Raw genomic sequence first — 15,687 nt, 5'->3', positions numbered from 1 at the left:
GTCACTTTAGGACAAGTGTTGAACTTATCCACGCGTCCGTTGTTAATGTATACTGCATCTATAATAATGCGGATGATGGATGTTCGTGAAGTTAGTTTTTATTCTTCTGATAAGTCTCCTTTAGGAACGATTTCGGGTTCGATTCCCTGATGGATTGCGCATCTTAATACATATTTGCTGCATAGTGTGTTTGGTGTTGGAATACAGTGAAACCACGGTGTAACGATACTATGCGAATCAAGGAAAAATATCGATGTAGAGTGATTACCATTGTATCGAGAGGCAGCAATTTAACATTAGAGTGGAAACATTTTCAAACAAGACTTGAAAAAATATATTTGTAGAGGATGTACCGTTATATCGAGAGAGTATCATTGTCACTGTATTTGAATTATTATTATTTTTTCTAGCCGAGCACAACTCAGGTCTATCGCCATGGGCAATTTACTACCTAGTGAGAGCATTTGAATTAGAATGCGCCTGAAATTCCAACACGCAATACATCATACAACTGGGCATGACCAATCGGAGAAAAATTTACAAGTGCCAACTAGCATGACCCCTACAAGAGGGGGGCTAATAGTACTGGACGTAAGTAGGATCGACCTTTGGGGGGGGGGGTGTGGAACAAAAATGTTCTCCCAGCGAAATTTTGAGTAATCAGCCTTCAACAGCAATCAAATTAAAATAAATGTTAATTACACAGAAAATAACTTTTCTGTGGCATAGCAGCCCCTTTCCATGTTGATAGATACGCTGATGTGAATTCCAAAAAATTTTGTGTTGTCTTGAATCCAGTTTAGTAAATACATGTAGAAAAATATCAGGCACCAATCCCAATTATTTAGTCGCCATGGCGACTTGGCTCCTGGGATTTGTCCAGCCCTGCCTCCCCCCCACTCTTGCGTACACTTCTAGCTGATAGGGCTCCAGTCCAGAGACCCGGGACGGTTCTCGACATTTTTTGATTCCTGCTATAAATTCACTGCAAGGGGGGGGGGGGGGGGGAACGCCAAAGATATCTACCTAGGGGGAGTTGCGGTAGGTTCTTTTGGGGGCATGCCAGACAGATTTCGTAGTACCCTCGCATTGGCGTACGCAAGGGGGAGGGATTGGGGTTCTAAACCCCCTCCAGCCACCCCCCCCCCCACCCCGAGCCAAGATTATAGTGTTATTTTGCAGGAAAAAACGTAACCCCCCTCAGAAGGAAAAAATCGGAAACCCCCCCCCCCCTCTCGAGAAAATTCTGCGTACGCCTATGTACCCTAGTATATTTTTTTACCTGAAAAAAAAGATCCAAAATCATGTTTTTTTCCCCCCACTTCTCGGGGATAGATTGTAAAATTTTGTTGTTTCCAGACTGAAATTTTTATATCTTACGAATAAAACTGGCGTCGATGCCAATTTTTTAATCGCCATGGTGATCCTGGCGCCTAGGATTCCTAAACCCCTTCTATAAGCAAAAGAAAAAGACTTATAGTGTTTGTATGGCGGGACTTCAGAAGTCGGAAAAAACTCTATTTAAAAAAATTCATAAAATTTAGGCTGTTTTTTTCCCTTAACGAAATTTGGAGTAAAAATTAATTTTGGCATGTGAATCGCCCACATCTAGATGCGTTTTGGCAGAGCCTCCTTGATGCTACTAAAGTCTATTTAGGACAGTTGTTCTCAACCTTTTCGAGCCCGCGGTTCGGTTTCAGTCATTTTTGTGAATTGAAGGCCAATTTTTCAAACACACGACGAACGGCAAATGAACGATGAAAAATGAAACTGGCTAATCAATCGCGGGCCGGCGGTTGGGAAACACCAATCCAGAAGGCGAACGCTATTGGAAATGAAAGAAACCTGGAAGAAATCCTTTTTTTAATGTCCTAATTGCGATTTTCAGGCCCGGAAGAATCGGATTATTGGATATAATCCCTTCGATACCTTTGGATAATTCAGCAATGCTTGGTGACGATAATTAGCAGACCGCCCGTAAACGAAACATTTCTCTTGATCACAAAAATAGAAAATTTAGTTCGATGCCGATAACACAAGGACAATTGGATTATCATCATCGTCATCATCATTGGCCGGATATTCCATTCGGTATCGGACCCACCGGATGGGGGGGGGCATCGTATCGCTATCTTATCAAAGGAATTCCATCCGCCCACTTTTCGTATCAACAATTTTTCTTTACTTCTTCTCTCCTCACGTTGTTACCCGGTACAGACGGATAAGAAAAGATAAAAAAAAGACTCGCCCCGAAACTTTTTTATAATCTGCTTTTTTCTTGCGAGAACTTATTGGGCATATAACTACACACATGGAGGTAAGTTATTATTAAAGAAGAAGCGGATTTTTATATGATATTTCCTTTTCTCTCTCTCTCTTCCATTCCATCCACGTTATGCCAATCTTCGCTGGTAAAGCGATGCCGGCCAGTGATAAGATAAAAGGGCGAAGGAAAGAAAATGTACATAAGAACCTGTTGCGACGACGTCCGATGTAGAAGCCGTCATCGCTCATTGGATTTGATGTATGGGATGTAGGCGTGGTCGTAACCCCCCCCCCCCCCGGCCGTGACCTTCTCATTTTCTTTTCTTAGTTTTTTTTCGGCTCATCGTTTATACACATTCTGAAAACCCCTCTGGGAATAGTCATCAATAATTTCCGTTTTCTACTATCCACGGAGCACCTGGTTTGGAGGAGGTGCGATCGGTTATTATGGATGGATTGTCCCGTTTTGTGTGCGGATGTAACATACGTAATCATTCCGAAAAATATTACTGGGATGTAATGCATGTTTATGCAACATGAAAATCTGTCGAGCCTGAAGTAACTGACTGACCATTAACATATTTATGTGGTATTCTAAGATTTCCGACACGGATAAATCAATTTTTTGAATGATAGTGGAAGGAAGCCGATGTTTTCTCTCTTTTATGTGTGGGAAGTTATTTTTCTGCCAAGACTTGCCATCAGTGGTGTATTTGCAGTGGGGGGGGGGTAGTGCTTAGCGGGGGTGCGGCGAATTTGAGGAATGAGTGGTCAAAGAAATTAGTAAAATTGGAGAAAGGTGGTAAAATTTGTTAGCCCATCATACATCTGCCTCTGCCTAGAGAGCGTGTGACCTAGACTCTAGGTCATCTAGACAATCTGTAAGTGTGTGAATGACAAGGATTGGCCTAGAGCAAGGGTGTTTAACCATTTGAGGAGTGCGGGATCACTTCATTGGTTTGGAAAGGTTTGCAACAGTGATCGCGCTATTATTGATCCCAAAGATGGAGATGTAGATCAAGAATAATATTTAATATTGATCTGGCGCTCTACATAACTTAGTCACTGTGGAAAGGTGTCGCGGGACACTTGAGTGATCTGGAAATGTGCCAAGGGCCACTCAAGTGATTCGATCATTTTTCGTCGGCCACTTGAGTGGTTCGGTTATTTGTCACGGGCCGCATCAGATCACTCCGAGGGTCACGTTTGGCCCACGGACCATCGGCTGGGCACGTGTGGCCTAGTGTGCAAGCATCTGAATGACCAAAAGCGTGACCTAGAAAGTGAGGGACCAGCAGAAGCGGATGCGGGCTCTCTTAACGGGGATAGCGGATTTTCCACACCCACCTTGCTGCCTATGCTAATAATAAAATTTTCTTGTAGTGGGTTCATGCGAGCATATTAGTGACCAAAAGAGTTTGTACGCATGTGAGTGACCAAAACCTTGACCTAGAAAGTTTGCAAGCCTTTGAGTGACCAAAGCAATGTGCAAGTATGTGAGTGAGTAAAAGAATGAACTAGATATCAAGGGGGACAAGGTCAAAATGAGTGACCAAAAGAGTGATCTAGAAAGTGTGATTTTTAGAGCTGTATTTACAAGGGTAAGGGTTAAGTGAGCTATGGGACGGCAAATTTGAAAAATGACTGGTCAGTAAAGTTTTACTAGCATGGGAGAACGGTGGAAAAATTGGTGTAGCCCACAGGTGGTCCGCCTGGAATAAATAATATATTCGGTAACATTGTAAGATTTTCGACTTGCTGCCAAATCAATTTTTAGTGGAAGGACGCCGACATTTTCTCTCTGAAGGAAGTTAACCACTTATTGACGTTTCGCTAATGGAAATATTTACAGCAGGCGGAGCCACCGGAGGGCTTTTCTTTTTTTGAGTCAAGATCCGTCAACGCCTATTGAATTGGAAATTTCTATTGAAAATAACTTGCTCCCAGAAGTATAGAAATTTTTCTTGTTGTGACCGTGTGGGATTTAAATAATTCACTATTACTAATTTTTGTGGGTGGAAATTGGTCTGTGGACCCCCCCCCCCCGAGGGGGAAACGTCTGCAATTGATTGCGTAGGAATCTTCAGATTAATATTAAATTCTGTGAAAGAGAAATAAAAAGCAAAAACTGATGCATGTTTATGCAACATGAACATTTGTCAAACCTCGCCCCTCGAGCAACTTGATGGAGCGTCTACCTGTGGAAGCAGAGGTATACGCAGGGAAGGGTAGTGGGTGCAGTGGGTCCATACTTCCCAAGGCGATCAAAAATTGAAAAAACTTTTAAATATCTTTGTGAAATTAGTAAAACATCGAAAGCAAATACATTTATATGCCATCTCAATCAATCTCTGTTAATTTAAAATGCGTTTTGAAGGTTGATAACCGAGAATTCTTTAGAACATGGGTTTCCAACTAGTGTTCCGTGGAACCCTGGGGTTCCGCGTTATCAAACACGGAACCCTTTAAAAATTTCCGTAACCCGGAGAGCTTTCAAAGAAGAAAACTTTCTTGTTACTAATACTCGCGAGGTTGATCTTTATTTTGAATTTGTCGATTCTCAAAGAACAGCATTTACATCCGGTTTTTGAATTCAAATATCTCTGCGAATATTGCACTAAGAAACATGGAATTTGTTGTTTTGTTGGCCTCAGGGGAGACAGGGCAACTTGAGTGATAAACGGCCCACTTGAGTGATTTGATAATCTTTCGTGGTCCACTCGAGTGGTTTAGCGGTTTGTTGTGGGTTGTATCAGATGATTCCGAGAGCCATATACAGCCTGCGGGCCATGGGTTGAGCATGTATGGTTTATATAAAATAGATATGCCTATTATACGGTGTTACCAATATCGGGAGTGGTCATTGACATGCGACCAGGAGAACGAGTGTATGTATGTAGCTTTAATCATTTTACCCTAGCAGAATTCCATGATTCGGTTATGAGCTGCTCGATCATGGGAAAAATAAATGGTAATTGGTACGTTACGAGATAAACAATATAGTCTTAATTTTTTTCCTCACTGCTGTCGCTGTATTACGAACTCGGTGGAGCCGCGCCTTGCAAGTTGGTCGGTTCTGAGAAATAATGATATACAAGAGAAAAGAATAAAAGGGCATTTCTGCCTCACTCCTTTCTATTGTTTACAGGCTGGAGTTCATTGGTTGACTTGGTTACCGAGCGCTGCTGCTTAGCCGCATGCGCCATGTTCACGTTTTTTGTATGAACTAATAATTTAGGTCTCTTTTTTTGCTTTCCTCTATTCTTCTCAACCAAATGAGCATTGGCATAACTCATCGACTGTGTAATAAAGAGCCTTTGCTGCTTAAGCTGTCTACCCGAGAATTTCGATCATCAACCAACCCTCTTGTAATAGATGTCCAGCCTTTTCTTCCAGTATTTCTTGGATACCTTGTTTTGGTTATTCTTCTTCGCAGCGAAAAATTATACATACCCCGTATTTACGTGAACCATCTTTTTTTTTTGTTGTTGCTCGAATAACATATAATCTTCGAAAATGCCCGTAATATCAACATCAGCAATCGTTGGAACGATTATAATTTATCAAAGCTGGTGTTGGAGATACAGTCGGCCCAGATAAATCCTATGGAACCCAATGCTTCTCTATAAAGACAATGTTATAGTTCTTCGCTTAATAGGAATAATTTTAACTTGTCACAGTTAAATAGACCGTGACCGTTGTACAGAACGCCGAGCTCAAAAGAGCCATATTCTCCTTCATCTTGGAGTAACATAATGTCACATTGGGATAAAATGATACTTGAAGATTAAAAAAAAATAGAAAAGAAAATGACATTTGGTTGCGGAAAATTGCCTTATCCACCAGTTTGTCACACATTAGATATTTTCGTTCGTGAGACTGTCTAAAATATTGTCTTCAAGGATGAACCAATAAATGCTTGAATATTTACAAAATATATGTACAGTATATGTATGTACACAACGGGATCCGGAACTTTCGCCCCCGACATTTCGTCCCCGACATCTCGCCCCTGGAACGTTTCGTCCCCGTTACATTTGGCCCCCGGAAATTTCGCCCCTGGTGCGTTTGGCCCCCGAAAAATTCACCGTATGAGTGATTGACTGTATGAGTGATCGAGTGACCGTATGAGTGATTGACTGTATGAGTGATCGAGTGACCGTATGAGTGATTGACTGTATGAGTGACCGTGTGAATGATAGAGTGACCGTATGAGTGACCAAGTGGCTGACGGAATGAAAGACAGAGTGAATGCTTGAATAAATTTGCGAGTGACTGAGTGATTGAGCATATGAGTGATCAAGGGAGAGACTGAGTGATTAACCGTATGAGTGACCGAGTGACTGACCGCATGAGTGACCGAGTGGTTAACTGCATGAGTGACCAAGTGAGTGACTGTATATGTGACCAGGTGAGTGACGGTACGAGTGTTCAAGTGAGTGATCAAGGGACTGACCGTGAGTGACCAAGGGAGTTCTGAGTGATGGAACGCATAAGTGAATGTGTGACCAAGTGAGTGACTGCATGAGTGACCGAAAGATTGATAAAGTGAATGACTGCATGAGTGACCGAAAGATTGATAAAGTGAATGACTGCATGAGTGACCGAAAGATTGATAAAGTGAATGACCGTATGATTGACCCAGTGAGCGACTGAGTGATTGACAAATTGAGCGATTGACAGAGTGAGCGATTGAGTGATTGGCAAAGTGCGAGGGTGGAGTGTCTGCAAAGATGATCCTCCTCACCCCCTCCCTTTTTATAGGTGGTTACGTAGCACTGAGTGACCAAGTGACTCACACTTTAATGGATTCTAAGAATTTTGAATTTTCAGTTTAAGCATAAAATATTTTTTCCAAATTTACGACTCACACCGGTGTGGTCACTCACACTATCATTCATATATTCACTCATACGGTCACGCGTACGGTCAAGGTAGGCAAAATGACAGGGGGTCAATTTCCGATTCACTTGATTACTCACTGAGTAACTCATATGATCACTCACTGGGTCACTCATATGGTCAGGGCAGGTGAAATGTCCGGGGATAAATTTTCAATTCACTCGATCACTCATGTATTCATTCACTTGGTCACTCATGCGATTGGGGAAGCAAAATGTCACGAGTAAATGTCCAACTCACTTGATCACTCATGTGGTCACTCACTTGGTCACTTGTACCATCATTCATATGTTCACTCATACAGTCACGCGTACGATAAGGGCTGGCGAAATATCAGAGATAAATTTCCGATTTACTTGATTACTTACTGAGTCACTCATATGGTCACTCACTGAGTCACTGATATGGTCACTCACTGGGTCACTGATATGGTCAGGGCAGGCGAAAGGTCAGGGCGAAATTCCCGGTGTGAAATGTCCGGGGGCTAAATGTACCGGGGTGAGATGTCAGGGGCGAAATTTCCGGGGGCCAAATGTACTGGGGACGAAACGTGCCAGGGGCGAGATGTCGGGGACGAAATGTCGGAGGCGAAATATCGGGGGCAAAGGTTCCGTGAACCGTACACAACACCCACACTTTTCAAAATTCGGACACATAAGTATGTTTTTAGGCCTTAGATGTTCCAGAAACTCACGAGCATCGTAACTGGAGATCTCAGATGTTGATGACACCACCTTTCTTGTTTTTGGAATTAGTTCCTTGATGTGGGAATACGTGGACAACACCTTTAAATCTTTGTGCAGATCGGTGAGGCGGAAAAAATTCTGGTGTTCCAGTGAAGCGCCTGAGGACGCGATTCTGGAATCGTTGTAATTTGCACATATTGCTCTTAGATTCCCCATATGTTAGCACTAGGCGAATGATTTGTTCCTCAAACTGAGTACTGGGTAGCAAAATCTCAATAGATTCTCCAAAAGGATGTTTTTTTTATTTTGTCAACAATATAATTAATTCGAATAATATGATATACAAGATAACTATAAATACATATTAATCGTCATGTACATAATATTTTTATTAGATAAAACATTTGAAAATCATGGCAAATATGTTGCCATTTACGACTTATAAAAAAACCTAGACTTAGAGGCTCAAAGTATCTAAACTGTCTTCAGTACATTTAATTATTTCATTTTTGTTCGCTGTTGAGCCAATAGAGGACGCTAACTTTTTCGATGAAAGTAAAAAAAAATCCAAAAATTTTGCACAAAAAAGCAATGACTCCAATGCAATGTCTTGAAATTTGTAAAAAAAATGATTTGAATTTGCGTAACACACACACACACAGATTAAAAGTTTTGGAAGCATTAAAAAAAACTCATACTGAAATTGCCAAAGAGTATGGAATTTCTCAAGCTTATGTGTCAAGCATTAAAATTCTGATGGAATTGAAGATTGGTAGAAGAACGAAGCTTGATCAGAAGAGAAAAATATAGTTTCGATGGTGTTAACGATGTATTACAATGGCAATATGTATATACAATGTATGTATATACAGGGTGATCAGCGAATAAGCCCTTATTTCAAAATTAAATATCTCTACAACAAAGATCAATAGAATTATGCGGTAAACGGTACGTTTATTAGCAAAACTGTAAGAATGTTGTACAGAAATTTCGAAAATTTAGTTTTTTTTTAATTTTTCAAAATTTAAAAAACAAAAACAAAACTGGAGATTCTGGGGTTCCGAAAATCCTTATTTGTGTGAAGAGAAACCACTGCATTCGCCTAAAGTTACTGCATGGGCTGCGGTATGCGCCATGTGTGCTGACAAATTGTTCCAAAATTGTAACGTAACGTTCAGTAGTAATCGTTTCTCGCACGAAGAAGGGGCCCGATAATGCCTCTGGCGCATACCGTAGCCCATGCAGTAACTTTAGGCGAATGCAGTGGTTTCTCTTCACACAAATGAGGATTTTCGGAACCCCAAAATCTCCAGTTTTTTTTTTTTTTTAAATTTTAAAAAATTAAAAAAAAACAACTAAATTTTCGAAATTTCTGTACAACATTCTTACAGTTTTGCTAATAAACGTACCGTTTACCGCATAATTCTATTGATCTTTGTTGTAGAGATATTTAATTTTGAAATAAGGGCTTATTCGCTGATCACCCTGTACAATGTATGTATATACAATGTATATACAAATATGTATTACAATGGTTTCAAGTCTAAAGAGCCAAGAATGCGTTATTCAACGCTCCGGTACTATAACTAGACATAAAACAAAGAAAATCGATAAAGATTTTGGAAACTGAAGGGAAATTTTTTCTGCTCTATATATAAAGGGGGGGGGTTGAACAGATGGCAGCAAAGGAACAACTTGATGCTTAAGACATAGCAAACTTTATAAAACTTTATAGGACAACTTTAACTTGACAACACTGTTAGTCACGAAGTATACTAACGGCAAATTGAATTCGCATAATCGAATATCTGCAAAAAACCGTTTGATATCCGTTTAAAAGGGGCGCGGGGGGGGGGTGAGAGTGTACCATATATTTTATTACGCATGATCAGTGTTTCTTTTTTATCCATGTCCCGTCCGTCTTCACCCCCCAGACCTTTTTTATTTATCAAATTGAGTTGAGTAAATTTATAGTGCAGAAAAGTTTTTGAAAATAGCTTGATTTCCGAAACCCCGGGCTAAATAGATTCCCGTCACGGTCAGTCTCCCTCTTTCGGGACTCTATGCATAGTTGTTATTTCTTTCGAACCGAGCACAACTCCGGTGTATCACCATGATGGCAGGAACCCTCTCGGTATATCCTCTCAGCTTATAACCTTTATGGGGCCAGAGTTGGGTCGTAGTCGGGTATATCGCCATGGGGCAATTTGCTACCAAAAGATTTGCTCGGAAGTGTGCATATATATCGAACAGTTGCATATCCAGTGTTGTTCATGAATTTGTAGTGCTACCTTTTTTATTTTTCAAACTGTGAGTGAAGTGTAATGATTAAATACAGTATTTGTAGTTGTAGGTCTTTTGCTCTTTACGGTGAGACTTTTTTTGATTGGGGAGATCTAGCTCGCATTAGCGCCTCAAACTTGGGAACCACAAAAAAAAAAACCAACTTCAGCCGACCACTACTGTGTCGCCGGTGGGTTTTGAACCTGTGTCCTCGTGAGGTGATTTCGTCACTGACCACACGACCGCACCTCAACTGGTGGACACACTGACATAATTTACAAAAAATTCTGTGGCACTCAGACTGTAACTTGGTAATCATACTTGAAAAAATTTTAGGCGCCGAAACCATGGTAACCCGACCCGACGCCTGGATTTTTTAAACACCTGAAATATAATATCAATATGTGAGAAATCAGCTGAAATAAAAATAAGGTATCACATAAATACGGTCCCAATTTCGACCGCTCTTTTAAAAACTAATTCTACAAAATCTAGTTCATGGGGGAAAAAAATTAATGCAAAACGGGGAAATATAATTAATTTCGTATCATAATTAAATTACGGACTACCGATATGAGCGCATAAAGTTCTAGTGTCCATGAAATTTACCCATTAAATTACAGAAACTCGCAACGTAAGAAAATTAAATCCTTCAAAGAAATTTTTTTCTGTGTTTTATGGATTTTTCTTTTCTTTCTTTAATAATATAACGTCGTTCAGTTGGGTAAACAAATTAATGGAAGTCAGTTTCGTGCGAGAGCTTGTTGAACGCCATCATTTAAGTGATCCATTAAGCATATCCATCTCTCTCTCATGGGCCAGGTGTTCGTGATATCCATTCCTTATTATTATTATTATTACTATCCTCTCTCTCTCTCTCCTGTTTTTTCTTCAGTCGTGCATTTTATTATATTTTATTATTATTATTATTTCATCACCATCATTGGTTGTGTAGCAATTAGTGCCGGGCTCTGTGCCAATTGGGAAATTACGCTGTATTTGTGACGTGTGTGTGTGTGTGTGGCCCCAACGTTTTTTTTTTCCCTCTCCTCGTCCCTAAACCTAATTAACGTCAATCGTAATTTCTGTCTAATTAGATAAAGGTTCGGTTGCCCTGGCATTTATTTCTTTTCCTTTTTCTTTTGTAATTGCTTGAATTAGTGAGTGGCTTATCCTTGAAGAAATCTAGAAATTCCAAAGAAATCCAGGAATCTCAAATTTTAGTATATTATGCAATTTTTACGTTGCCATATTTTCGAGCAATTTTCATGAAAACTAAACTCATTATAAGCAAAAAAAAAAAAAAAAAAAACAACAGCAACAACAAAAACGGGCGGTGGTGTATAATAGAATTTTTTGAAGTAACGTTCGTATCTTCGCGAAGATGAAAATTGTACACTTGAAAATTGCCCGAAAATGTATATAAACATTGAAAATAGCAGATAATATATTTTGTGAAAGTTACAAAATCATTTTCACCGTTTTTCGGATACAAAGGGTTAGTTAATCAAACTCCTTTTTTTTTCTTATTTAATCTTTTGCCGGCCTTCTAAATGCACTCGTGACTAAATTTCCACTGGAAATTGTGAGTACATCAAGTTCCCCAAACTTTTCGTTCCATCGCCCCCTTCAAATGTTTTTTCTTCTTATCTCCTCCAAATTCAAGAAAATCAACCCATAGGATCCTATACTAAACCCCTAAGCTTTTAAACCCCGTCCCGTCCCCCTCCCAGAGGGCGATATTGCTGCTACTTTGGGAAACACTGGTTTATATCATACATGCTCAACTCATGGCCCTCGGAGTCATCTGATGAGGAACGCGACCTCAAACCTAATTTTGTAAAAATGGACTGAGCGGCAACTTCTCAGATAACGTGAATGTCCCGCGGCATGTTTACGGAGCATTTGAGTGACCTGCGGCACATTTACAGATAACTTAAGTGATTCGTGGTGCAGTTCCGTATCACTTGCGAAGTCTGTAACATATTCCCAGATCACTTGAGTGATCCGCGGCATATTTAAGTGACCCGTGGTTTCAGACTTCAGATTTGTCAGTCTTATTAAAATCTTTCGGTCGGAAGCCAGATTCTACCGATTTTGTGTCTCTTTATACAAAAACCCATGGAAATCTCCCAAATTATGTTTATCTTGAATGAAAAATCCCTGAACAAATATTCTTTCAGTCCTTGAATTCGAGGTTTGCCATGTTTTCTAGAGGGGGGGGGGGAAATTAGGGTTTTTCCAAGTGCGGTAAATTGGCAATTGTTACACCAAATATGATGCCAAAGTTGTCAAAAAATTATTGCTAAAATCATTGAAAACTACTAATGGTAGGAAATGAAGCGATACTGGAAATCGCAATGTATTAAAATGAATTCTATGGAAAAAAAAGTTTAATATCACAAATAATATTAATTTCCATCACGTGATAAACTACAGATTTTTTTAATTCTGGGATTTGTTACCTATGGTGATGTAATTATGTGTGAACCTATGAGTATATTACTTGTATATATAAATCTATCTATATTTTTAATGTTTCTTGTCTATCCACAGATTCGTGTTGCCTGTGGTGTCATCTCTCGATGGTTGCCAGGGCGCAGGACAGTTACTATTTCCAGCCCCACCCGCAAGACCAAACGGTACGCAAGGGTCAGAGCGTGACTCTGGAGTGCGGGGTCTCCAACAGCAGGCACGTCACGTTCTCCTGGACGTTGAGCGGCCAGGTCATTCAGAACACTACCCGTCGTCACCAGGTCGGCAGTAACCTTTACATTACCAGGGCCGATCCGCACGAAGACCTTGGTGAGTTCAAGTGCATCGCGACGAACGTCACCACTGGGATATCGCTCGCTAGTCAAGAAGCACAGCTGAACATCTTATGTAAGTGTATCCAGTTCATATTTCGAATTACACATATCTAATGAGCAAGTACATTTTAGAACAAAATGTATGACTTTTTTTCAGAGATGTTTTTTATATGATTTTTTTTTCTATAATTGTCGAACCTCATATCATCGGAATTTCCGACTGATTCGTCACAAAACCAAAGCTCTTGCTGCAGTCGATTCTGCTTATAACGTTCCCACTTAGAACGATTTATTTGCGTGGTCTCAACCCTCACTAATTCTCATTAAGATTCCCCGTTTAGAGCGTTTTTCCGCCTACAATGTTTCTTCGTGACGGTTTTTTGAGAAACGTTATAAGCAGGATCCACGGTATATACCATATATACTTGACTCAAGACAAGCTCAGGAAATAGTACCTAACTCTTTGATACGTCACAGATGACCTGGAAATAAATTTAACTCTGTTTGTGGGATATAACAAAAGACATAGTTTCATACGTTCTAGGAATAGTACTTCGTGATACGTCACTGAAAAGGCACGATTCGTTACGTCTTACTGAACCACACATGCAACTCGTTCATATTCCTCTGCGGAACTTCTAACGGATTGGCATATGTTGGAATGTGCGTGTATGTGTAGCGAACATTACTTAAAGTTGGTTTCTGTGTACTGCTTGTTGTCTTCAGTGCTTCCATCTGCCATCAATTTTTCTAACTGATTCGTACGTCCTGGAAACAATACTTGACTTGTCCTGAAGACAATCTTGACTTTTTGATGTCATGAACACAAAAATTAATTTTACACGTCTTTGAAACGATACGTCACAGAAATAAACATGATTAAAACATCCCGGGAAAATAGGTTTGATTCTAATGTACATCCGAAAATAAAATGCAGAAGTATGATTTTATACGTAATTTTTTATACAGAATCAAAAAAAATCTAGTGCGGATACGCACTAGAAACGGTACTTATGACAACATCGCAGAGACAAACGTAATTTATGTTTCAGAATCAACTCTCTTTTCTTTTATGCAAACATACAGGGTTTGTGTTGCAGAAACAGTATTTAATTCTGAAATATGACAGAAAAAGTATTATCTGTGAATATGAATTTCGGAAATGACATTCCCACATCACACATGTCACTGACGTGATGGGGCACGTCAAAGTAGTATATAGTAGTCTTTAAACTTTACGATACGTCACAGAAATAAACCCATACATTTTTTGGAAAGCAGTACTTATAATGAATAATTAATATATTTGATGAATATATTATACATGGCTATGATGAATTGTGCTGATCTTAGTTCACCATCTCGGCCATCCGAGAAATAAAAAATATGCCCACTCGGCTCCGCAATATACATTATGCACTAGAAAGGGCTCCGCGAGCCAAAAAAAGTTGAGAACCGCTGGTCTAGATTTTATTTATTTGTTATATGACTTCAGCTTGACGATCAATTTTTATGTAATTTATTTTATTTTTTGCTGCCATCGTCTGAGGTCATGTTACGTTGTTTTTAATAAAACTTTTCGGATACACCCATCCTTCGGGAACGCTTCGATATCTCACCGAGATGGGAAGCGGGTGTGTGTACGGTCTTCAAAGGTCAAAGTACTTAATTGTGAGACACGTCAGAAGAAGTTATGTTATTTTTCATTATGTCCTGGAAACAGTACTTAATTTTGAGACATTCCCCAAAAAGTACCGTGATCTTACATGCCATAAAGAACAGAAGTTCCGATACCTCACGAAAAACACATACGTCCTTGACACAGTAGGTTCATTCTAGTTTATGCCTACTTCATTCCGCAACATGCCGGAGAAACGAGTGATTACGCTTAAACAACACTTGAAATCTGTGAAACCGTCACAGAAACACAATGATTACATGCGCTCACAACAGCACTTTTCACGAAAACGCATTCTGCATGGAAACAACATGGGCTCAAACATGGTTCTGAGGTCAAACTTTTCGGATCAGTGCGCTGCACACCTCCTCCAATCACCGTCCAGTTCCCGTTCGAATCACACACAGCTGTAATATCACTCCTTTTTTTTTTTTTCTGAAACTGAAACGATTTCGGAAACCGATCGATCAATAATTTTACGGTTCATTGCATCTCTTTAATTGCTTTGTGCAGCGAATTTGTTTGTAAACGTCTCTTCGCAGTTTGACGATGGCAGCGGGATTCTATCTGGAAGAGGGCTCGAGGCTTTATGAAGGGGATGGATTCTCTCCCGTTTGCTGTCATTAGTTTGGTACCGACGTTATCTCGTTTCCACTTTTAATAGGGGTAATTAAATCTACGACCCTCTGTGTGCCATCATCATCAAAGAGCGAGCGAGCGTCGGCCATCCGGGAACCCCCGCCGGACTGGAATGCTTTGTGTATCGATGGGAAAGGTCGGTGATGCGAGTTTTGCAAAGTCGTATTGCGCATTGTCGGTAGCCCACACACACATACACGGCTTTTGCTGTATTTTTTTTTTCCGTTTAAGGAGTCGATTTGGAACTATCACTGTATATCGAAATTGCAAATTGCCCGGAAATGTTTCTTTTGCGAATGCAGTAGCCATTTTCTAAAAATTCCTAAATGACAGTGAATACCCCCCCCCCCCCCCCCCCGTAGTTCTTGTCAATAGCGGCTGACTGCATAGCTCCTGTCATAAAGAAAAATTATTAATGGCATTT

The 15,687-nt window shown here is 40.0% G+C and overlaps 1 protein-coding gene across 1 annotated transcript in view; it reads left to right on the top strand.

The window, feature by feature from the left end:
• Window positions 1–15,687, top strand: part of LOC149088093 (inactive tyrosine-protein kinase 7-like) — an 86,401-nt gene that overhangs the window by 7,139 nt on the left and 63,575 nt on the right. Inside the window, exon 2 of the mRNA XM_089244248.1 lies at window positions 12,693–13,019. Within this exon, the coding sequence (XP_089100374.1) occupies window positions 12,693–13,019 (327 nt within the window). The remainder of the gene's footprint in view (window positions 1–12,692; window positions 13,020–15,687) is intronic.

This window comes from Pholcus phalangioides, unplaced genomic scaffold, assembly GCF_987345545.1.
Source record: "Pholcus phalangioides strain wild (caught in Gottingen) unplaced genomic scaffold, Ppha-v1.0 ptg000003l_1, whole genome shotgun sequence".
Taxonomy (NCBI): Eukaryota; Metazoa; Arthropoda; class Arachnida; order Araneae; family Pholcidae; genus Pholcus; species Pholcus phalangioides.
Note: the sequence above shows the minus strand (reverse complement) of the source record. Positions and strands in the feature narration are given on the sequence as shown.